The sequence below is a fragment of the Lonchura striata genome, chromosome 7 (assembly GCF_050655825.1).
Source record: "Lonchura striata isolate lonStrDom1 chromosome 7, ASM5065582v1, whole genome shotgun sequence".
In the NCBI taxonomy this organism is placed as follows: Eukaryota; Metazoa; Chordata; class Aves; order Passeriformes; family Estrildidae; genus Lonchura; species Lonchura striata.
Genome location: NC_140709.1, coordinates 34,006,429 through 34,029,580, shown reverse-complemented (window position 1 = coordinate 34,029,580; position 23,152 = coordinate 34,006,429). Strand labels below are relative to the sequence as shown.

The 23,152-nt window shown below is 41.8% G+C and overlaps 1 protein-coding gene across 6 annotated transcripts in view; it reads right to left on the bottom strand.

Annotated features, from left to right (window-relative positions):
• The window catches only part of CPS1 (carbamoyl-phosphate synthase 1), a 125,499-nt gene that overhangs the window by 62,644 nt on the left and 39,703 nt on the right, over nucleotides 1-23,152 (bottom strand). For all 6 annotated transcript variants that reach the window (XR_014956809.1, XM_085585461.1, XM_085585464.1 and 3 more), the window contains 14 exons: nucleotides 21,780-21,869; nucleotides 20,591-20,719; nucleotides 19,930-20,036; nucleotides 19,410-19,551; nucleotides 17,137-17,214; nucleotides 15,564-15,662; nucleotides 14,772-14,867; nucleotides 10,789-10,978; nucleotides 9,591-9,748; nucleotides 8,701-8,829; nucleotides 6,032-6,176; nucleotides 5,454-5,664; nucleotides 4,187-4,385; nucleotides 1,944-2,120 (listed from right to left, as the gene is read on the bottom strand). Coding sequence is in view for 5 of the 6 variants with exons in the window: in XM_085585461.1 (XP_085441587.1) it covers nucleotides 1,944-2,120; nucleotides 4,187-4,385; nucleotides 5,454-5,664; nucleotides 6,032-6,176; nucleotides 8,701-8,829; nucleotides 9,591-9,748; nucleotides 10,789-10,978; nucleotides 14,772-14,867; nucleotides 15,564-15,662; nucleotides 17,137-17,214; nucleotides 19,410-19,551; nucleotides 19,930-20,036; nucleotides 20,591-20,719; nucleotides 21,780-21,869 (1,950 nt within the window). In the remaining variant the exon portion in view is untranslated. The remainder of the gene's footprint in view (nucleotides 1-1,943; nucleotides 2,121-4,186; nucleotides 4,386-5,453; nucleotides 5,665-6,031; nucleotides 6,177-8,700; nucleotides 8,830-9,590; nucleotides 9,749-10,788; nucleotides 10,979-14,771; nucleotides 14,868-15,563; nucleotides 15,663-17,136; nucleotides 17,215-19,409; nucleotides 19,552-19,929; nucleotides 20,037-20,590; nucleotides 20,720-21,779; nucleotides 21,870-23,152) is intronic.

Sequence of the window (23,152 nt, the reverse complement as noted above, 5' to 3'; positions counted from 1 at the left end):
CCTCAGCCTTCTGAGGCCACTTGCACACAACCTTTAGAGGAGCAGAAAACACCTGACACAAGCTGAGCATCCCTGCTCATCAGGCTGTTGCATCCTTGCAGCACTCCCACTCTGGCCAAGGAACAAGTCTCATCTATGTCAGCCTCTCTCCTGTGCCCTCTTTTACATGACAGCAGGGAGCCCCATTACAGCAGCAATAGCTCTGAATGGCAGCTGAACTCCCTTTCCTTGCACCTGAACAGTTGCTGTTGTCATCATCCAACAGGCAAAGAAGAAAGTAAAAAAAGTAAAAAGTCTCAGAGGGTTGACTAGTGGGGAGGAGAGGAGAAAACATAAAATATAACAAAGGTCCATCCTGTTTCAAATAGAGCTGATGGCTAATGGGGACTTAACGTGGGTTTTTCAAGGTCAACAAGCTGGGAAGGGATTTCCATGCAGACAGCCCCAGGTGCCAGAAGCACCTCTTACTTGTACTGCTTGCCTCTGTTATTAATGGGGATGAAATCATGCACTGTGTTGGGTAGAGGCAAATCTTTACAAGGAGGGACTAAGTTTTTTCTTGCTTTTTCCAACAGATCCCAGTGCAAATACCAGTGTGCAGTGGGACCCAAACTCACCTTTATCTCCTCAGATACCCTGTGTTAATATGGATCTAATTTTAATCTTTCATAAAATCTCTCTGAACTACTCAGAGACTCAAGAAATAAGATTTTTCTCTCAGTCACAAGCAAAAGGCTGTTATAAAGAAAAAACACAGCTGCTGGAGGATGAAGACATGCACTTCCCAGCTTGAAAAGCAAGAGGGAACAGCTGGACAAGCCAACCCATTTATAAAACATTTTGTGATTTTTCTTAGGCCATTTATAAGAGGAACAGCTATGTGAAACCCTTTGACTAACACAACACAGGCTCAGCTCCTCACTCATGTGGAGGTGTAACGAGATGTACCTACACATGAGCACAAAGGGCTTAAAGACTCCGCCACACAAAGTCAGGGGCACAAAAAAGAGTAATTGGGCATTCCCTGCCAGGAAGGTTTGCAATCTTAAAAAAAAAAAAAAAAAAAAAAAAAAAAAAAAAAAAAAGCCATCCAAGTAAGCAGAAGCTGGAAAAGACAGCTCTGCCCTCCTCTTCACAGAGGGTATGGACAGATGGACATGTAACCTGCAGCAAAACCAAAGTGTGAAATTGAACCTACCTTCTGAAGTAACTAAGCCCACATTTACCACATGATATACACAGGCAACCACTGAAACGATGAAAGAAGAAATAAATTTGTACCCTAGTCCCCTTACAATATCACTCCCTGTTACACAGGCACCTTCAAGGCTGAAGTGATTTGACCAGTTTGACAGGAGAGAGGTCAAAAAAATGCTAAGGAAGATAAACTGGTTTTGAAGAACAGGGGATTTCTTGTCTGTAAAATTTAACATAGTTGTGTAGTTCTTTTAGTTTCAAGCCCATACCAATGCAACCATTGCAAGAAGACAGTGCTCTCACGCACTGCAGTTTGCTATTCTTTATCATCCTTTTTTTCAGTTCTCAAAAGGATCTTCATTTATTCCTTTGTAATCTGCAAAACTGACCCATTTTGACTGACACGCTAGTATAAATCAGAGCTGAACAGTAGCCAATATTTAGCAGACAAATTTAATCTCATAGGAGAGGAAAGTAACCCAGGTGTCCATCAGCACCCAGCTACAAACTAAAGTAACAGGACACCATACTGCACCTGATGCTGAATGCAGTGAGCACGGGCTAAGATTTTACCATCAAAAGACAAACACATTGCCTGAACATGGAAGATGCAGAAAGCATAAGCAAGAATCCTGCTCAAAGCACTCCCAGTGAGCTTGACAGAGGGAAGCAAGGGAATGAAGAATACTCAGCTGACCCAATCCTGTAGCTCCAATTCAGGTCGAGGTCTTTCTCCCTTTTGTTACCTTGGCTATTGAATATATCCGAGTGCTGGATGGCTCAGAGAGCTCCTTCTGGAGATCCACAGTGGCTGGCCAGGCTTTATTCATAGGCAGCTGTGAAACAAAGCCATCCACTGAGGGGTGGCACATCCTCAGGGCCTTCTGGAAGCTCTCCTCAAACGTGCGTCCGATGGCCATGACCTGTAAGGGAGAGCAGGGCCACGTGAGCCACAGTGAGCCAAGCCTGGCTGTGCCCTGGCTGACAGGGTGGGCACAATTCCAGCCACAGAGACAAGCACACACAGAGATGGGAGCCTTTGGACTCCTCCCTAAGACAGTCCTGCTGACTGAACCTTGGTAGCCCCACTTCTGGATCTGACTCTGCTCATGGTATCAATGGGGAGCTCCAGACAAGCAATTAGTGGCTTTTTGGTTTGGTGGACTGCACTTTTGGTTTCCATCTCCCTGTCTGTAACACACAGGAGGATGCTGCTCTCCCTCTGTAAACTGCTTTAAGGGAAGCACTTTGGTAGAGGGAAACATTATGCAGCAGCATGGGTATAGTAATATAAAAGAATATTTCTGTTTAACAGCCTGTTAGAGATAGAAATTCACAGTGTGAATTTTAAGGTTCAGGAGAAACAATCTCCTGCTTCCTTTAAATTACATTTAACAGTAACTCTCCCCTGTGAGGGTTCTCTTAAATGATTACTCCTCCTTGGCATAGCAGCACTGGGTTTTCCCTCCTTCAGTCTTGACACCATATCTAATAAGAAAACAAGCCTTTCTGTCTAGAAATCTGTGAGGTAACAGAGCTCTTTCTCAAACTTTTACATTTTTATTTCCCAGTGCAGTGAAACCTTAACAGCATAAAAATCTCAAACACAATGCTGAAAAATGTCAAAAGAAAAAATAACATCACTTTCTCTTTTCTCACAGCTCCGGGCCCACTGCCCAGCACAACAGAGCTCAGAAAAAGCCAGGCAAGACTGTTCAATTAATAAAAATGCAGTAGGTACTGCAATCTGGCTTCAAGTTCAGGCCTGGGGAGATGACTGCTCCATACTAATAGAGACACAGTGGCAAAAAACTCTTTGCTTCAAAGACTCCATTTCCTACCCACAGGTCCTGCAGATTAACCTTGCTCAGTTCCCCCAACAGCTGCAAGCTGCATCCCTTGGGCTTCTCCATCCCTGCTTCAGCTCACCTGCCCTGTTAGAGCACTGACTCTCCCTGTATCTCTGTCCTGCCTGGAAAAGGACACCGGCTCAGACTCTTCTGTGACATATGGAAAGACTGGAAGGACTCAACATCTCCTCCTGCAAATACGTAAGGCCAGGAAGTTCCACAGCTGATAGTGCAACTGCATTTAGGAACTCTAGTTCTACAGAGCAGTCCTAAAACCCCTAAGCAGAGAGGGTTAATAACAGGAAGCATCATCTCACTGAAAACAAAAACCCACCTCATTATCATTAAAATCCAAAACTCCCAATGGAAGATCAAATTTTAATTAATCTTTCTAGTTTTGATGAAGGTTTCTTGTTCAATGACAACAATGATATTAGGAACATCTTGCATATCAAAATAACTTAATAAAATAACTATTTGAAAAGACAAGTGAAAAATTACATAAATAATTATTTTGCTTTGGTAGCTGATATGTAATTAGCTAATTAAGTGGGTAATTTGGGTAATTTAATGATTTTGTCTCATTTCCCCCCTTCTTAAAACATGGTCTGAAAATACTGTTTCTGTCCAGACATCTTAAAATCTGATGCAAGAGACTTCATCTCTAAAAGAAGTCAAAACTTGAGAGCAAGATGACAATTGGTGTTTGTATTTCAAGACTGAGATCTGGTATATAGTTTTAACACAGAGGACAAATAACTTGTGAAGAACTGAAAGCTGATAGGCACCACTGAACATCTTAACACAATACTACTCCTGAAATTGTACTGTAATTAACCACCACTACAGAACCTCAAACTAAAAAATAACTCTGAGAGCCCTGGAGTGAGTGTTGGGAATGAAGTCAACCCCAAGTGATCCACAGTGATCTCTTCCTTTAGGAGACAAACCATACAGTGATATCCAACATTACACAGTCCTAACTAATTTCCATTAATTATAGAACTGGATAAAAATCATTTGAGCTTAATAGATATCCTCCAATTCATTAGGTCCTTGAAGATAGACACTCAGAGTTTCCAAGCAGGAGAAATGGCTTTCCCAAGTGGTGGAATGGAAGGTGAGAGTCTTGCACTTGCCTCTCCCACACTCTTCATGGAGCTCCCAATCCGGTTGGAAGTGTGCTGGAAACGGTCCAGGTCCCAGCGGGGTATCTTGGTCACAACGTAATCCAGGCTGGGCTCAAAGCAAGCAGAGGTTTTTCCTGTCACCACATTCTTGATTTCTGGCAAGGGAATCCCCAAGGCGATTTTGGCAGCAATGAATGCTAATGGATACCTGTCAGAGAGAAGTAGAGAACAGTAGAGTGGAAAGAATTTTGTGTTTGCAAATCCCAGGAGTGGATCCAGTGGATCCAGATGTGACATGATCATCCCTCCTCACACAACAGAAGGCTCCTGTGCTCAAGCACAGCAGGACCCACCCAGCCTCCTACCTCAACACATTGCAGAGCTACCTCCCTAGATCTGGGACTTGCTTTTTTATCCACCATGCCACCCCTTTCAGTAGCTGTCACATCCACTGTGAGCCCACTCTAACAGATGTGCTTCACTGCAAGACTGTCATTGAAAAAGAAAACAATCAAACACCCACTGTCCAACAACATGGCTTATCTCCAGCCTGCTATGGGTCTTAAATAACCATAAGAGTTGTTGAGAACTGCAAATTAGAGATTAATTTGTGCCTTTCAACAGCATCTGCAAAGTGCAATTAAGAAGCCAATTTTTAAACAGCCTGCTTTGACCATCCTTATCTTGATTAGTTTATGATTAGCCAACAAAACAAAGGCAGCTAGCAATGCCATTTGCATCAATCTGACAGACAGCTCATTAATAACTCTGCCCTCTGGGTCCCAGAGATGATTTGCAGCCAACATATGGATAGAGTGGATGTGCTTTGCAAGGATTAGGCTCCCACATACGTGCCTCCTGGGAGCTTTCCCATTTGTAGTAACAGCATCAGCAGGCTGGAATGACCTGGAGGGCTCACTAACCCCACCCTCCATCTCCCAGCAGGACCAACTCTCCACGGGTCAAACCTAACAGATGCTGACAAGAGCTGCCCTTAGAAGCTGCCCATGCAGAAATCTGTACCTTACTGACCTGACTGCTCCAGAATTCTCTCTACAGACAACTTCAGTCTTGATGAAAATGTGGGCTACAGCTCCATGTTTTAACTACATGGAAGGCAGATGCTGCAACTCTTTTTCCTTGTAGCCGTCACCTACTTATTTAAATAATACATTGATCCAAATCCCTTCTTCTCTCTTTCTGTTCTGCTCTGCTCAATTTTTTGCTTATTCATTTGTTTGCTCTGTAACATTTTGGTTTTTCAAAATAATCTTACCCTGTTGCCTTGGAGGCCAGAGCTGAACTTCTCGAGAGCCTGGCATTAACTTCAATGATGTAGTACTCCAGGGAAGTTGGATGCAGAGCAAACTGGATATTACACTCTCCCACAATGCCCAAATGTCGGACAACTTTGATGGCACGATCCCTCAGCATCTGAAACTCCTCATTATTGAGTGTCTGGCTTGGAGCCACCACAATAGAGTCTCCTGTTTGTCACAAGGTAGCAGAGAAGGAAAATGAGAAGCAGCTCAGCAGCAGTAAATTGTGGCCACACAAGTCACTGTCTTTGCTAACCCACTACTAGCAATGACATTACCAGAGATTACAATTTGTGCATGCACAGCAGGTGAAAAGCACAGATAGAAGCCCAGAGCTGGAGTCAGGCTAGGGAACCTTATACCAAACACAATCACAGGTGTAGGTTCAGTCTGTTTCACACCCTATCTGGCTGTATTCAGGACCTGAACAGTATTTTTCTCGCCCACTTTATCAATCACAAAGCTCTGTCAATAACATCAAGCAGAACAGCACTGCATAAACAAAGTCACTGAGCCAGCCTTTGCTCAAGCCTACCTGTGTGGACTCCCATAGCATCAATGTTTTCCATGTTGCAGACAGCAATACAGTTATCAGCAGCATCTCTCACAACTTCATACTCTATCTCCTTCCAGCCAACAACTGACTTTTCCACCAGGATTTGGTTAGTCATTGCAAATGCCTGGGAATAGGTTAGGGAAAATAAACACCAAAAAAAAAAAACCAAAACAAAAAAACAAAAAAAAAAAAAAAAAAAAAAAAAAAAAAAACCCAGTCCCCCTAAACCTGCATCAAACCCCTTATTAGACCATATTGCACATTTAAGACTTATCTCCAGACATCCCACACCAAATGAAAGATGAAAATAAGTTAATTACATTGATAACAGGCACTTTCTATTTCTCTCTTCTTTCTTAAAAATTGCTTTACTGTGATTCAAAAGGCCCATTTGAAAATATGTGTGTGATACAACGGGGAAAAAAGGGTTGGACATGTGTGTTTGCAACAGTATATAAATAACAAAGAGCAATATAAAAACATCTAAGGCTTCAATCATGCAACAGACACACTTTTATGTAGGCAGCCCCAAGGACTTCAATAGGAGAGCAGTGCAAAAAGCAAAATGACTGAGTGATGGGAGCGTAGGTGCCAGCAAACACTACGTAATTAATAGCATTAATAATACTGCTCATCATTGGCATACTAACCAGAGGCAAGGGTCATGATTTATTCTTAAACTAATCTTGAAAGTATTCCTCAGCACATGAGGCAAAAATGAAAAATACAGTTTGTTGGTAAATGAGAATCATCTAAGGGAATACATGACTTTAATATTAGGAGATAGAAAACATTAATCAATACTTGCTTAAAACCCTAGAAAGTGATGGGCACATTATCAATCCATCCTTTAGCAAAGCTTCTTGTTATAATGCTGCCCATGAATTGGATCTTCAGCCTGCTCCCATCTGTCATTATCTCAAGCTGTTCCTTAAACGCTGCCCTTAGCTCAGTTGCCAAAATCACACATAAAAAAAGACAAAAGGTGAGAGGAACGGCACTTCACAATGGCTTAAGCAGGCACTGACTTGGTGGGGATGTAGCAGGAACACCTAACCACTCCTGCAAACCAGTCCTGGATGCTCCTGTATCCTTCTCCCACTCAATGAGCAGACCTGGGAGACACAACCTCAAGGCCAGGTTACCTGAACTAGCTGAGCTATCAAGCACCCAGTGCTCAGTTATCTGAATTGTAAATAATTCAGTCCAGTGCCTGAAAATCCAGTTCACTGAATTACTACAAATCACAACTGCTGGGCTGGAAATGAGCATCCAGATTTGAGTTAATTCAACAAGACCCAAATTGGTTTTCACAGTAAATTTTGAACTATCAATACTGAACTGCGAGGTGCTGTAAACTCTCTGAGGGACAGGAGGCCTTGCAGAGAGATCCAGATCAATTTTAGCATTAAGCCATGATTAATGGCATGACATTTAACAAGTAGAAATGCCAGACTTCAAACTTAGGATGAAGTACCACCTGGCAGAAGTAGTAACTGGGAACAGCCCTGCAGACAGGAATCTGAGGGTGCTGATAGGCAGCAGGCTTACTTTTAAAAAAACCACCACCATGTGCTGATTAAAATTAGGTTACCCTGCTGAAAAAAAACAGGGTTTTCCTACTGAAAAAGGTCTTGATACAAACCTGTCAAACAGTTGCACTCCCAGGCTTTATGGGTGAATTTCTGCTTCCTCTAAGCAGAGCCCACAAGTGAGCCTGAGTAAGCGACATGTTCCCAGCCTCACCATGGATCTGCAAGATGGAATTCCTGCCCCCCTGCCTCCCCCACGAGTGCAAGTCCTGTCCCCTGAGCCTGCCACAGCTGACACTACCCAAGCAGAGTTTATTCAGCACTGAGCACACCAGTGCAAAGTCTGTTTGCATGACAGCAGAGGTGGGGAACACAAAAGTCATTTGCACATATAGCTCTCAGCCACATCTGCAGTATTTCATTCTAGAAATAAGTGAAAGATTAAGAGGCTCAGCAAACCAGGGAAAGACAAACCTAAGAATTCAAGAGAGCCATAGGGATGGAATTTTATTTCCTGAAATTCTGCATTTTTGACAAGGAAAAATGCTTTTGATTTGTTTTCCCCAATTATCTGTTTACTTTTCACAGCAAGTGTTTAAACAATCCCAGATTTCCTAAAGAAAAAGATCTGTCTTCATAGCCAGAGACAGCTGGTAGTTGTCAAATTATGAAGTGTCATCCTGCTAAATGAGCTTTTGACCTAGGAGAATTGCCATCTTTAGACAAAAACAGAAGAGGCCCAAGCCTCCCAGCCTTCTGTCCCTAAGACCACACTATCACTCAGCATTTCAAATGTTTCCACTTCCTTAACAGTGTTCATAATAATTTACTCTTAAAAGTATGTGAATGTAGACCAAGGTATTTCTTTTCAGACTAAAACTGCTGAAAAACTTGCTCAAATTATGTCTTGTCATGAATTTAAAAGACCTGTCATTGAGCCATTTTCATTATCTGTCAGCAGGAATGATGAAAAGAGGGCAGTTTCTAATCAGGGCAACATTTTACAGGTAAGATGAAATGTAAGGTATGTACAAATCCAGAGTCTATGACATTAGAATTAGTATTTAATAAAATCAGACGTTCATATATTCCCCAAGTTTGCAGTACCACACACACCTTTGTACCAAGGTCCAGCAAACTTTCCTTATCAGGACATATTCCAGACCCCAGACCACCAAGGGCATAGGCAGAACGGATCATGACAGGGTAGCAAATCTTTTCAGCTGCCTTCAGAGCATCTTCAACCTTAAAGGAGAGGGGAATACATTTCAGAAATAGATAGCAATTCAGATAAATAGTCTTCAACTCTGGTTACGAGGTTAACTGGAAATCCCATCAGTAAGACACTAAACTGTCTGAAGATAAAATTAAAATAATAGAAGTTCACTTTTTAATGTTCCCTTTTTCAGCCAAATAGCAGAAAACTGGAACATGCACTCAAGGAGGTGATTTCTGTCCTTAGCTGTATGTGGACTTCCTTGCTGACCTGCCATGGACAATGTCCTTACATGATATATCTTCAGAGATTTCAGCATGAAATAACCCCTCCTAAAGACATCCCAGTTTAAGACCAGTTTGATTTCCTCCAAACTGGAACAGACTTTTCCACCAAACAAAATTTTATGTTTTCATACTCCCATCCTCAAGAAAGATTTCCGTCATGCTAATTTTGGGTCTCTCCAATCCTAACTCTAAATGGCTTGTATAAGATGTAAGAAAAGTACATCTGACATGTTGTGCCTGACTTTTGTGCTGCAGCACAGGAGTCACCCCAATATAATTTACTTTTCTTGTCAATTGGCACATTAGGTTAGGTTTTTCCAGAGCTTAACTGCATTTTCACTCATTTTAAATAATGGTGACCCAGCATTTATCACCAAGGAGTGCTATACATTCTACAGCATACACAGCTGCATTCAGCTTTCACTCTACAAAATGAGAATATTTTCACTAAGTCAAATGGGCAACAGTAATAGCAATCACATCTTCCGATTTATCTGATTTACCGATTCCACTGCGAGGCTAGGAGCAATCTTTTCATTTAGCTCAGTTAGTTTAGCAGAAAAAAGCTTTCTATCCTCTGTAGCCATGATGGATTCAACTGAGGTACCCAGGACCTTCACACCATACTGCTGCAGTACTCCTTGCTTGAAGAGTTCCACTCCTGCAGAGGAAACAAAGACACAGTTCAGAGGATTGATAGTAAATGAGGAGTCACAGAATTAAAGAAGGACAGAATGGTTTGGGTTGGAAAAAACATAAAGCTCATCTCATTCCCATGGGCAAGAACACCTTCCACTATCCCAAGGGGCTCCAAACCCCATCCAGCCTGGCTTTGGACACTTCCAGGGATCCAGGGGCAGCCACAGCTTCTCTGGGCACCCTGTGCCAGGACCTCACCACCCTCACAGAGAAGAATTTAGAAAATTTAGAACAAAGAAAATATTCAAAAGATATCTGATTAGCTGACAACTTGTCTGGCCTCATCCACAACTGATTTTATTATTTTTGTCAGAACTCAAAACCATAACATGAAATTTTCCATCCTCAAATCTATGAAACCTAGAATAATACTACAGTTAACACTTGGCCATCATCTGCATCACAGAGCAGTACAGCACAGATGAATATTGGTGCAAGAAGTTATCTGGAGGTAACTTTTTCTTTTGATCTCTGCCTCAAGGTGGTCAAAATATCCCAAATCCAACTATGATAAGTAAGATTTAAGATAAAAAGCAGGACATATGAATAACTTTCAAGTACCAAACCCAGTAATTAGATGCTAAATTCACAGTTTAATTAGGAATTACTCACTCCCCCATGGTTGGTGTCTCTATCCCTCAGTAACCTGGCCAATGTGTGAGGCACGTGGGGCTTGGATGCCTGCAGAAATAAATCTGCAGAACATGTGGTAGAATCATAGAACCATCCAGCCTGGAAAAGACCTCTAAGATCCACAAGTCCAATGTTAACCTAGTAGCACTATGTACACCATTAAATCATGTCCCAGGTGCCAAAACCATGCACCTTTTGAGTACTTTAGGACTGTTTCAATGCCTGACCATCCTTTTAGTGAAGAAATTTCTCCTAATATCCAATCTAAACCTCCCCTGGTGCAACTGGAGGTTATTTCCTCTGGTCCTGTCCCTTATTACTTTACTTGTCTGGTAAAAGACGTGATTTGGCCTGCATGGCCACACTCACCACAGTTGAGAGCAGTCTGGCCACCCATGCCCAAGATTAATCCATCAGGGCGTTCTGCCTTGATGACCTCAATAACAAAATGAGGAGTGATGGGGAGGAAGTAGACAGCATCAGCCTGCTTTAAGCCAGTCTCATTGGTCTGCACTGAAGCAATATTGGGATTCATGAGGACAATTTTCACATTTTCTTCCTGAAAAAATTAAATCTGTATTAAAAATAGGAACATGTTGGGGAAAAAAGTTAACAGCAGCAAGCAGCAATAAGAGATAGGATTCATCAAGCAGTTTAACAACAGCAGAATTAAAAAAATTATGTACTGTCCTATAAAAGACTTTTGGTCTGAAGGCTGAGCCAATGCCAATTCTTTACTTACAAGCCAGTGAATCTTGATGAAATGGAGATTCCCACATGACTCAGAAATTTGATTGAAATTGTTTAACACATTTAGGAGTTATATAGGAGAGACAGGTACAAACTGCAGCATACTCATGTCTGTCTGCCTTTGGAAGTCAGATTAAAGGTGACAAAGCAAAAAAAATTAATCAAAAGCTAATCTTTTATTGCCAAGCAGTAGGTCTTTGAAGTGCTCAGATTTTTGTACAAACTAGTAATAGTAACAAAACCACTTTTTTTTTCTTTGATTTTCCATAGAAATACTTCATTGTCCTGGTATTATCAGTTTAAAGATCTCATCCCGTAATTTTTTTTTATTTGATACTGTACACATTAAAAGACAAACTCTGCCTTTCTATGCAAGATGAAGGTTAGCCAAAAATTTACACTGCTCTTTCTCTGTCACAGATGAGAAACTGAGATAGAGTGATAATAGATAATAAAGTTTATCTGCTTTCTGCTATAACAATCTTGCTGCTCTTTAGCTACAGACAGAAATGCAGTAGTTTGCTCATTAATAGCAAATTCTGAGTTAGAGCTGGGCAAGTCAATCCTCCTCACTCTTGAAATATCAGCACATAATGAGGAAACCAACCAAGTTTTGCTAAAAGTGATGAGTGTGGCCAAGTTTAAAAAAACCCCACATCAACCACATGCAGTAGACATGCAGATACAGAAAACTGTTCTACTGCTTTGTTGCAAAGGTGGACTGGAAAGTGCAAAGGCCAGGGCCTTATTTTTACAGGAGGTCATTCTAATCTCCATCAACTTCATGCAAGGCTGAAAAACTACAAACAAACATCATTTGCAAAAAATGCTAGTTATAGATGCAAGTTACATTTCCAAATGTAATTTTGAATATATATTTGTGGAAGTCATTAAAAGGTGCTAGTTATAGATGCAAATTGCATTTCCAAATGTAATTTTGAATATATATATATGGAAGTTATTAAAAGGTTAAAAAAATGATAATTCCCATTGAAAAGAGGAATAGTAACAATATTTTCAAAATATTATAAAGAAACAGACTGAAGAAAATGCTATGGAATTGTTGCTAGGATCAGTACAAAAAGGGCTATTCTCCCTCAATTCACAGTAAGCATGAAAATGCCATAGGATTTTTCTGTGTTTAAAATTTGTGATTGTCTCACTGCTTTGGGGGAACAAAAAAATAACTCACCTGGAGCAGTGGGACACTCACTCAGACCTCTCAGTGTTCAGGGGTTGGATAACATTTCCTCTCCTTTCTTTGATAACTTAAAATACTGCCTTAAAGACTGGCTGTAAATTTCTGCTGACCTTTTTTCCCTGTCAAAAGTTGGATTTTTTTGTCCACTGAAGCACACTTTCCTTGGAAATATGTGGAACAGGGGAGGGAAAGAATATATAAAATCCACATGGAAAGTATTTTGGATTTAGACAAATGATCCTTAACTGGATAGTTTTCATGGTGATGGTGAGGGAAAAGATCAAAACATTCCTCCCTAATAAATGTATTCAAAAATGCATGGCCGTTGAAACAAATGGGGGAGGGAAACATTTATTACTTTTCAACATGCTGGACTATCTGCACATCTAATCTCTTTCTTCCCTGCTTATCTGGGACAAGGTATTTTAAAGATCAACTAGCAGTGATGATGAGGACAATTAATGAGAAAATTAATGCTCTTTGTGCTGAGAGATAAATTTAATTGATATCACATCATTCTGGCCCAGTTACTTAGTATGTTGGATTTTAATCCACATGCTTTTTCCTCTTGCAATCTTTTCCTTTAACTTCTGGCTTTTTTAGTTTTTTAAAAGCATACAGAACTCTGTCATGGCCACCCACTCTGCTGGAGACATTTGTTACAACTTAATTAAAGCAATGGATTAGTAATACTCCAGGAGGGCTCAATTTCTCTTTTTGTGTAATATACACCTGTATTCAGCTGAGTTGGGATAATCCCCACAGAAAGTTATCCAGAAGATTCTCCAGGTGACCACAAGCCAGTCTGTTGATCACAGATGCTTCCAGGCCTTGCTCTTCAGGGGATTTTCTTGCCTTTGATGAGTATTTTTTTTCAGACACAAATTTAATGACTGTAGAAGTCCCATCTCCACAAGACTTTTTAGTCTTTAAAAGAAGCACCAATTTAACTGTCTAGGACTAAATATTAGTATCACCTTCTTATAATGAATCAGCATCCAGGAGCCAAGTAAGAGCAGGACCACACAGCAGAATGAATCAGAACATCAGCACTGAGAATTAATTAGCGCTGATTCATTAAAAAAAAAATCAAACAAAATGAACAAGTCTAAGGAAAAAAAATCTCTCCTATCTCCTGTTAACGGTCCATTCTCTCCCAGCATCTTTCCCTGGCAGGGCTGACCAGCCACTCCTCTCTCACATGCAGCCCTGAATGCCTCTGCCAGAGGCAAGGTCAGGAAGGACAAGCTCTGCCTCTGGACCAGCCTAGAGATCACAGCAGCTCTTCCCATGTGAAGGGGAAGGACTCTGTGGGAGGTCAGACTGAGGATATTTATCACTAAAAAAAATCCATTTACCTCCACAATCCCAAGCTGAGTTTAAAGGACAAGAGAGGGAAAAAACGAAAAAAAAAATGAAAAAAGGAGATACCTCTTTTCCAAATGGGTCATTATTGACATTCCCCAACTCTTGGATCCTCCACTCCTGGCCTGTACTTGTCTTCTCATGATGTGGTCAGTTTGAACTAGTAGCCAGCAACAGCAGTACAGTATACAAACAACACACATGCAATACAAGATGTGTTGCAACATGGGGACGAACCACAGCAGCCCAGATTATATTTAACATTACTAAAACTGGTTTTTCCATTCCTTCACTCCACGGTCAGCACAGGAACAGGATGTTTGTGGCATCAGGACAGCCTGAGAACCACTCACAACCATCACCTCACCTGAAGGCAGCTCCTACTTTTGCTCTGACTCTGTCAGGCTTTTGCAAGCTCCCTCTTCCTTCTTCACATGAGGTTAGACATGAACTTGGGGCTTGGGTAACTCTTACATTACCTGTAATAACCCCACTACAGGACATTCTACCCTTCTATACCTTCTAGCATGAACTTTTGCCCTAGTAACCTTTCTAGGACCTGTTCTGGAAACAAAACCTGACATATTTGACCTTTAAAACTCCTCCCATTTAAAAGAAATATCATTTATAAAACCTGCCTTGATGAGGTGTTCTTTTGTACAGTAGTAGCCAACTGTTCAGCTGTTATTGCTTGTCTACATTGCAGTGCGTTAACAGACCACAAAAGTTCCAGGTTTTCAGCTCAGGTACATCTGACCATATTCCTCCTCCTCCATTTCCATTCAGTTTAACAAGCCAGGAACACATCACAAATAACAAACTGCTTGAAGGCTGTGATGGAAACCCCAAGAACATCTCTCTTTGGAAGATAACTCTGAATGGTTAACTCACTCACTCAACCAGCAAGTTCACCAACAAAAATTGCTTATTTTCCCTGTGGTCATTCATCCTCACCAGCTTCCTTGCCCCAGCTGGAGGATCAGTTTGGCTGTGAGAAGGGAAAGATGAGGTTAGTATTTTCACAGTATCTCCTCACCTTCAAGGCTTTCACAGCCTGTGATCCAGAGTAATCAAATTCCCCTGCCTGACCAATGGACAGACCCCCGGATCCTAGAATGAGAACTTTGGAGACCTGCAAGTGTCAAATGGCATGAAAACAATCAGTCCCAGTGTGGTGGATGTTGAAATGAACAGAGACTGTGCAGCACTGAACAGTCTTAAATTACAAAACATGAGTTTTCAAAAGAGAAAAAGTTGCTTTCAAAATCACACCAGTTTTAAGGGTTTTAATACTTCTTAAGAGTACTTCTACTGGAATTCTCCCATATATCTCCATTTAGAGAAACGTGTGACTCATAGATAAAGCATACAATAAACATGTTAATTGTATAATGTGGTTATAGACAACAATGCCTTACTTTGGCTACCCACAAAATCCTGCTGCCTCTAAGACAGCAAAACTGTATGAAATTCAGCTCACGTTAGGAATTTCAGACTTATTTGCTAAGCAACCAAGCACCAACATTATACTGCTGGCGTGAAATCTCATGGCCAGATTATCCCAGGGCACCTCATTATACTGCTATGAGAGTATCTTTCTCAGGAGAACTGCAAAGAAAATACATGAAACATCAGAACTTTAAATTCTTTCAAAGAAAAGAGAGTTAATAACACAAGAGAGGCCAGATGACTGTGAGATAAGCAGCTGTCAGGACTTTTATAAGAGAAGCCTCCTTTGACTTCCATGTGCTATTTCATTCCATGGGTTCAGTAGGAATTAACTTGCTCCCAGCCTCACTGATAGGCATGAAAATATCTGTACACTGACCTCCACTCGAGAAGCTGTCACTCCAGCCTTGGGAAGGACCGAGGGAATGGTGGTGCCTTTCCCTCTCTTAACCAGGGAAATAAATGAATCAAATAGGAACTAGGAAAAACAAACACATGTATTTACTGCCAAAGCTGAACTAAATACATACCAAGCAAAGAAGGAAAAGCCAGGTCATTTGTGAATTCATGCAATCAGCTCTGCTCTGCTGCCTTCAGCAGGCAGATTTACACCATTTCAGAAGAGGAAATCATTATTTGAAATGTATATAACAACTTTGACATATCTGACAAAGCTGCATTGAAGAAAGTGAGGTCATAATCAGGAAGAAAACACACATCAATCATGCCTTGTGTGCTGTGTTTCTCTGTGGCTGCCAGTGCAAGGAGTGAACGTGCACCAAAAGCTAAAACACAGAGGAGCATACACTGAACTAGCTCAGGGAAGCTCTGCAATGGTGCCTAGCACAGAGCAGGGCTCTGAGCAGGGATAGCCAAACACCACTTGTGTGAAATCAGCATGCCCTTCCAGAGGAGGTCCCAGGGCAGCTGCCAGAAAAGTGCTCTGATCACTGGGATCAGGCAGCTCCAGGCAGTGGGACAGGCTTCCCACTCACCCCACAGCTGCCAGGTTCTGCCACACAGCCCCTGAGGCTGCCTGGCTGCTGGAATTGCCTGTGGAAGGAGCATGATGGCTCCTGCAAGCCTACCAGGATAGGCTCTGTGTTATCAAACCATCCCAGCACTGGGAGTGCACAGACTTGGAGAAGACACACAGCTGAGATTTTTGAGTTCTCTAATATACACTAGTCAATCAGATCTCTATGAAAGTTCCTGATATCAAGAGATTTATTTTCAGATTTAATCAACATCATCAAATTAAGATTAATGTAAGCATTTCTAGGTATTCTTCCATCTTTGTCTCTCAGGAAATGCTAAATAGTTTATTTATGTTCAGACATGCTTCCTCTGCCTTCCACATCCCCTGATGCTGCTTAGTCATATTCTGTGACTATGCAACCAGTTGTTACAAAATTTGTGTGAAGTCACAGATGGGGGATTAAAATTTCATTTTGCTTAGGAGAACCAGAGTGAGGAAGTATGAATCCATTTACATAACTCTACAGTAATTATAAAATTTGAAAGTGGAACTAAAGTATATTAGAAAGTTAATGATTTTATTACAAAGCATCTGGCTAGTATTTTTTGCTGTTAAGGTAAAATGCTATTGCTTTTTCAGCCTCTTTTGCAAGAGATTTCAGCCTGATCCTGCAAAGGCTTAAGCACTTTAGTAACTTCCAACACAGCTAATCCCACCAGGACTGAATACATACACATCATATGAATGGAATCACTGATCCAAAGCACTAAGAAGTCAATAGACCTCTTGCTGCTGATTGTAATTAGCTCCAGATCAAGCTAAGCAGACACAAGCCTATGCATGACTGGGCTCTTTGCTAGGAACCTGACACTTCCAGACCCAAGGTTTAAGACCACCACCAACTGGTACACCAGCTGATAAACATTTGCACTCACAAAGACAGAAAGCAAGCCCAGATCAGCTCACACATTACCTCTGTGTCCCTGGGCCCAGGATTTGCATCTGGATAGAACTGCGCCGTGAAAATCGATTTGGTCTCATGCATAATTCCCTGCAGGAATAAAATGGACTATCTTAGACACCTCCTGACAAGCAAGTGAACAGAAAGCCACACCTTATCCCTGTAAGCACTGAAGGCCAAAGGACAGAAGTGGTTCTAGGGGCTGTCAAATTGACACCCATTTCATTCCCAGTCTCTTGCTCTGCTGTTAGCCCTGCAGGGGCTGTGCAACCCTCAGCTGTCCATGGACTGGGGGGCTCAGTGGAGACAGAGCTTCCACTGCAACACCAAACACTGATAAGCTGTGAGCATCTGACAGAGCAGGTACACGGGGCAGAGAAGAAAAATATACCTGGCAAGAAAGGATCACCTGGGACAAGGATGTTATGGAATGAATGGTTTAACCATTCCAAGCTGATTGGTTCTGTCATAGGAAAAATGGATTTTGGTCACACTCTTGATTTCCATAATCCACTTTAAATGCTGACTGAGGGCCTTGATCTCTGCCCTGGCTTGGGCAGAGTAATGAAGGGGACCACTGCTGTGGACAAACAACACCTATGGAGCATCTAAATTGAGTTTAGAAACACTGTTGTAGTTTCAGTTGGAGCCAGAAAGAAATTATTTCTCATCTGGCCTCATAGCACCAAGAAGCATGACCCACTGGGAGACCACCCTGTAGGTGCCATTGCTCAGGTCCCCAATTCCAGACAGGAGTAAAGAAGTTCCTCAAGAGGAAATTCAGGGAAAAGCAGCTCTGATACAACCTGCTTCCCTTAGGAATGGACAAAGGAGCCCAAACAGTCTCATGTAGAGCCACAGTGCCATCCAGAGCCTTAGGGTGGTATGCCAGCATAGGAGAGGGATGAGAGATGAGCTACTGACCTCAACATCATGCTATGAGTTTCTGCTCTCAGAGTAAAGAATTCCATCAGTCTGTCACATTTTCCTTGAATGCTCACGCTCCTTGTAGTTACACAAACGTTCATAAAAACTTTTTTAAATGAAAGAATGTAAAAAAAATAAAAAACTTTTAAAAATGGTTACTCTATGCCTTGTTAGAGTGTGGAAATCTGTGCTGGCCCTGTCCAGCTGTGATAGTCAGTCACAAGAAATGCTTTTTCTTTTTCAAGCAGAGGAATGCAACAGACTGCACATAACAGCCCTGACCCTGTTTTTGCATGCTAAACCAACACAGTCCTTGTCCCTCTCCATCTATGAAGTTTAGGAGACTGTTGCTGCTTTGGGGCTCACAGAAATGTTTTTTTAGCTCACATGAAAGAATGACATTCTACTAGATCCAGGAGACTCATGTCCAGCCTTATCACCTTTGTCTCCCAATTCCAGCTAAAGCAAACATGAAAGGCCTGGGAATGAATGGGTTTAGTTTGTCAACAGTGAAAATAAACTAATTTCAAAAACTGATGAGCTGTAAATTCTTGTGTATCAATGTTTTGTTTGGTAAAACATGTCCATGTTTAGATACCTTTCTGTGTTTAGATATCCTTCTGTAAGGATAAAGAAAACAGCAAATGACAAACCAAACTTATTCCAAAATCATCAGATGGATAGCTCAGAGCAGCACTGTTCAATCTGCCAGACTTGATATTGGGCATTCATACAAAACAAGAGGAGGCATATTTCCATTAGGGAAACTGCTTTTGAAAATACCTTCTTTTCATTTATTTCCTGATAATTAACAGGATTTTACTAACTTTCACAACACTGGGCATGATGGAAAAGATTTGATGTGGACAATTACAAGCCTGAGATCTCAAACATGGATGCCACTTGACACTGGACTTCATTTTGGATCATGTAAACTATTCTCTATGGGCAGCCCCTCTTCCTCATGCCTTTAGCCATTGGAATTATATTTACAATAACAGATCAAATTGGATAGCAATGATATCCCTTTTCTGTGCTGGGCAATGCAGGAACAACACAACAAACTGGTGATACGGGCTTGCACTGCTGTGGCACAAACCCTAAGAGAATGGTAGCCAAGTGAGCAACACCAGCAGTAGGGAAATAATGGAAATTAATAAGGCTTCTGTCCAGGGAAAGGATAAAATCACTGTTGTAATCCAGGGCAGTGGGGCTGGTACAGTGGTTATAAAGCAGGGTTCCAAGTACAGTAGATGATGAAATCAACAAATTTAGCCTTGATAACGTGAGAGCAGGCTTACAGGTGGTGAAATAAAGCTCACAGGAGGTGAAATAGAGGCTTCTCTGTCAAAGCTCACCTCATTAGTTTGGTCGTTGGCGTTCACAAAGAGAGGCTTCCAGCCGGGAGGGAGGGTGGAGCCATCGATGGCATAGCCATGGTTCTGGGCAGTGATGACAGCCTGTCCACTCACTGCATTCAGGACAGGCTGGTTCTGGCCTCTGGAAGGAAGAGGGATCAGAGGACAGAAGTGACAAATGTGTTCGAGTGCCACAATTAGGAGGAACTGATAACTCTGGGGCTATACATAACAGTTCAATAGCAGCAGTAAAATACTGGCAGCGAATCTCAAAAAGATAAATCCTAAGAGAAACTTTGCTGTTCTTCAGCTTGATAGGGATAAATTACTTTCAAAAACCACTCCAAAAAGTAGAGCATGACACAGCAGTTTAAATGGAAGGCAAGGAGAATGGCTGGGATGAAGGAGCAATGTTACTGAGATGCCAGCTGCTCCTAAGGCAGCTCAGCAGCAGAGCACTGCTGTTCCACAGCCCTTTCCAATGCTGAGCTGCTCTGCCTGGGAAGAAGAGCTGCCCCACCTGTTGGCCATCTGCATCTTGTAGGAAGTGGCTCCAGCTGCTATTCCAGTGATTAGATGCCCCATGCTAATTCCAAACAGGGGCTCTGGGCGATTGCTCTCCAGGACCTAAAATGAAAAGGTTTTCAACAGATATTGGAGTGTCTCTGCCCAGTAATTCCAGCATAAACCATGCCAGTTCCCTCACAGACTTGGGAAAAAGCTCAGTGCCAGAGTGCCAACAGCCTATGAAGGGAAGTTTCCTCCTTCCCTCTGGTTCAGAGAGAAGCCTCAGAGCACAGCTTGGTGTCAGACTACTGGCAGGGAATAAGCAATGGCACTGCATTACAGCCATTTAGTGCCTGACATTATCCCAAGTGGGAGCTCTTAAACCAGTGCTGTTCTTTCCTACAGAGGACCTGAAAGAGCACAGGGTGCTTCAAGGCTTTGGTATGGCAATTGTGATCACCATGTTTGCCATGTGTTGTTCCCCAAAGTCTATAAAGCCTGGTAGTAACTATTGGGCTGGAGACAAATCCCACCAGACCAACATGAGGAATATTCCAGGCAGCTGAAATGTCTGAACATTTGGCCCATAACAGGTTAGTACAATCAACTGCTACTTCAAGCACTTGAAAAGAAGGCAAATCGAAAAGTATAATAGTATAGGCATTGCACTGTACCTTTCTGACATTCTGAATCACTTCCTGGGCCTTCATGGGATCCCCTGGACCTCCAGAAATTATGAGTCCATCATAATCCATGCCAGTGAAATCATGGTCCCATGGAACCAAGTGCACTTCAGCACCTCGCTAAAAAAAAAAAAAAAAAAAAAAAAAAAAAAAAAAAGTAAGAAATGAAGGAAAGAAGGAAACAAATTAATTTTTGTAAGGAGGTTCTTCCTATGCTCTCATGTCCCAGAGCCTGAGGTTGTATTTCGGTGATCAGTTATCTCCTTTGCCCATGATCAGCTTCTCTCCACAGTCTGACCATATTACTTTCACAAAATTGGAATACTTGACCCCTGTGAGCCACCTTGGTGTTTGTCAAGTTACTCTGAAATTCACTGACGAGATCAAAACTTACTAATGGAAAGCAAAATAAGTGTGTATGTGCACATGTAACATATGTTCACTTTTACACAGTGCATTCATCTGACTGCTATGACATGCCAGTAGTAGTCCTACACATCAAAACTGAGACAAATATCCACACTAAAAAATGGAATCAGGGAAATCCTGTGCGTCTAGAGAATATGAGGACATTGCCTTCCATCCTCCTGTGTTCTTAAAGAAGCAAGAACTGCTACATCACTGTACTAAAAACAGGAAAAGCTTTTCATAGAATTCTAGAATCAAAGAATAACTTGGGATGCATGAGCCTCATAAGGCCATCAGGTCCAATCCTTGCACAAAGCAGGGGTAATTTCCACATTAAGGCAGGTTGCTGAGGGCCTGAGGAAGCTGTGTTTTTAATATCTTCAATGAAGAACATTCCACAATTACTTTGGGCCTGTTTCAACCATTCACCATCATTGCATTTATCCCCCTCCCATTTATTTATTTTTAATAATGTTGGCTTCACCTTCCGTCACTGTTCTTTAGAGAGTTTTTCCTTATTTTTTAAAAACTCATCTTCTGGGGTTCTTCCCATGGCTGAGAGGCTGTTGTACAGGTCCTCTTCCTCAATACACTGTACCAAGTGCAAAAAACACCTCCCAGTGCATAAAAATCATCCTAAAAATTTTGCCTCACTTCAGGATGGCAACTACCTTTAAAATGTATGTGTCCAGGTGGAAGAAAGGCTTGTGAGTACAGGTGAGGCTCTTGCCAAAGCAAAACAAGTGACAAGGGACATCAAGCACTGACCTACCTTTACTAGCAGACGGATAACGTTGTGCTTCAACCCACAGTCAACAGCTACAACTTTAATTGGATTCCCTCTGCCATAAATCTTGACTTCCTATAAAAATACAGACCATGCTGTAAATGACAGATCACACGCTGTCCCCAAAACACAGATAGGATGGACAGCAGAATAACTTTTCACCAAATGCAGCAACTGGTGCTTAACAATCAGTGTATGTGGAAACCTCCAGGAATACTGCAGACAAAAGTGCTTCCTTCACCTTTCTGTGAAAGCAGAAATTATAATACTGCTTTATACACTGTTGATTATAGTGATACCTTAGGTTTCAAGCTTTCCTGTTCTGTTTTGGTGTGCAGCTTTTAGCTTTATGTTAAGTGTTACTAGGATCTTTTCAGAGGGTGGTGAAGACAAAACAATCCTAGTCTAGCTGGAGAGTCAAGGACAATCTCTTCAAACTTCAGGCCCAAAGCATAAACAACGTGAAAAGAGGAGAGTGAGAAAGCAAGCAAGGAGGATGAAATCTCATCATTTTAAGCTATTAATTGGACAGTTAAGTCCTATATGCAAATGGTCTAAAACTTATAAAAAAATGTGTGAGATCTTGTGACCAAACCCTCTTTTGCTTCCATCTTGGAGCATCTTGGAATGTGCCAGGGTGTGACCTTTGAAGGCACTTCAATAAATAGCCACCTCTTAACTATGTCTAGCCTCTGTTCCACCTCCTTAAGGCATCAACAGCAGTAATGCAATTCCTAAGCAATCACTCATTTCCATAGCTCATGACAAGCTTTTTTCCTGTGTGTCACCTCATTAGCAGTGAAGCAAAAAGCCAGTTCTCACAGATCATTGGAGCCCAAGAGAAACGGGAGATTCCCAGCAAGAGACTTTCAGCTAAAGTGCAGCCATCCTGCTGATGCCAGTGGAGCTGGCAGATCCATCTAAAAAGCTACAGATCCATCACATGAAATACCACGCCAGCCCTCCAGTCCCAGTCAGAGCAAAGCACAGCACAGCTGGGGACAGCCTGAGAGTGACCTTCTGTGCATGATGGCACCAGGCCAGGCCTGTCACCAAGCATGGCTTCTGTTTGTAAGGACCTGGCAGTTTTATCTCACAACTCCTCTTCCAGATACAAAATAAATTGTCACCAGTCCCAAATCTGGACCATCATGCTTTGTACACCCAGTTATCTACTGGTCACAGCCAGAATGGGAGAAAGTGAAGTCAAACCCTTGTATGTTATATGGCCTTGGCACTGTGCCATTGCAGACTCGCTGTCAGACACCTCTAGCACTAATGTAAAGTTATTTATGGACATCATCTTTCTGAAGCTTGCTAAATTATTTTACTTGCTACATGACTGGAGGTAGCAGTTA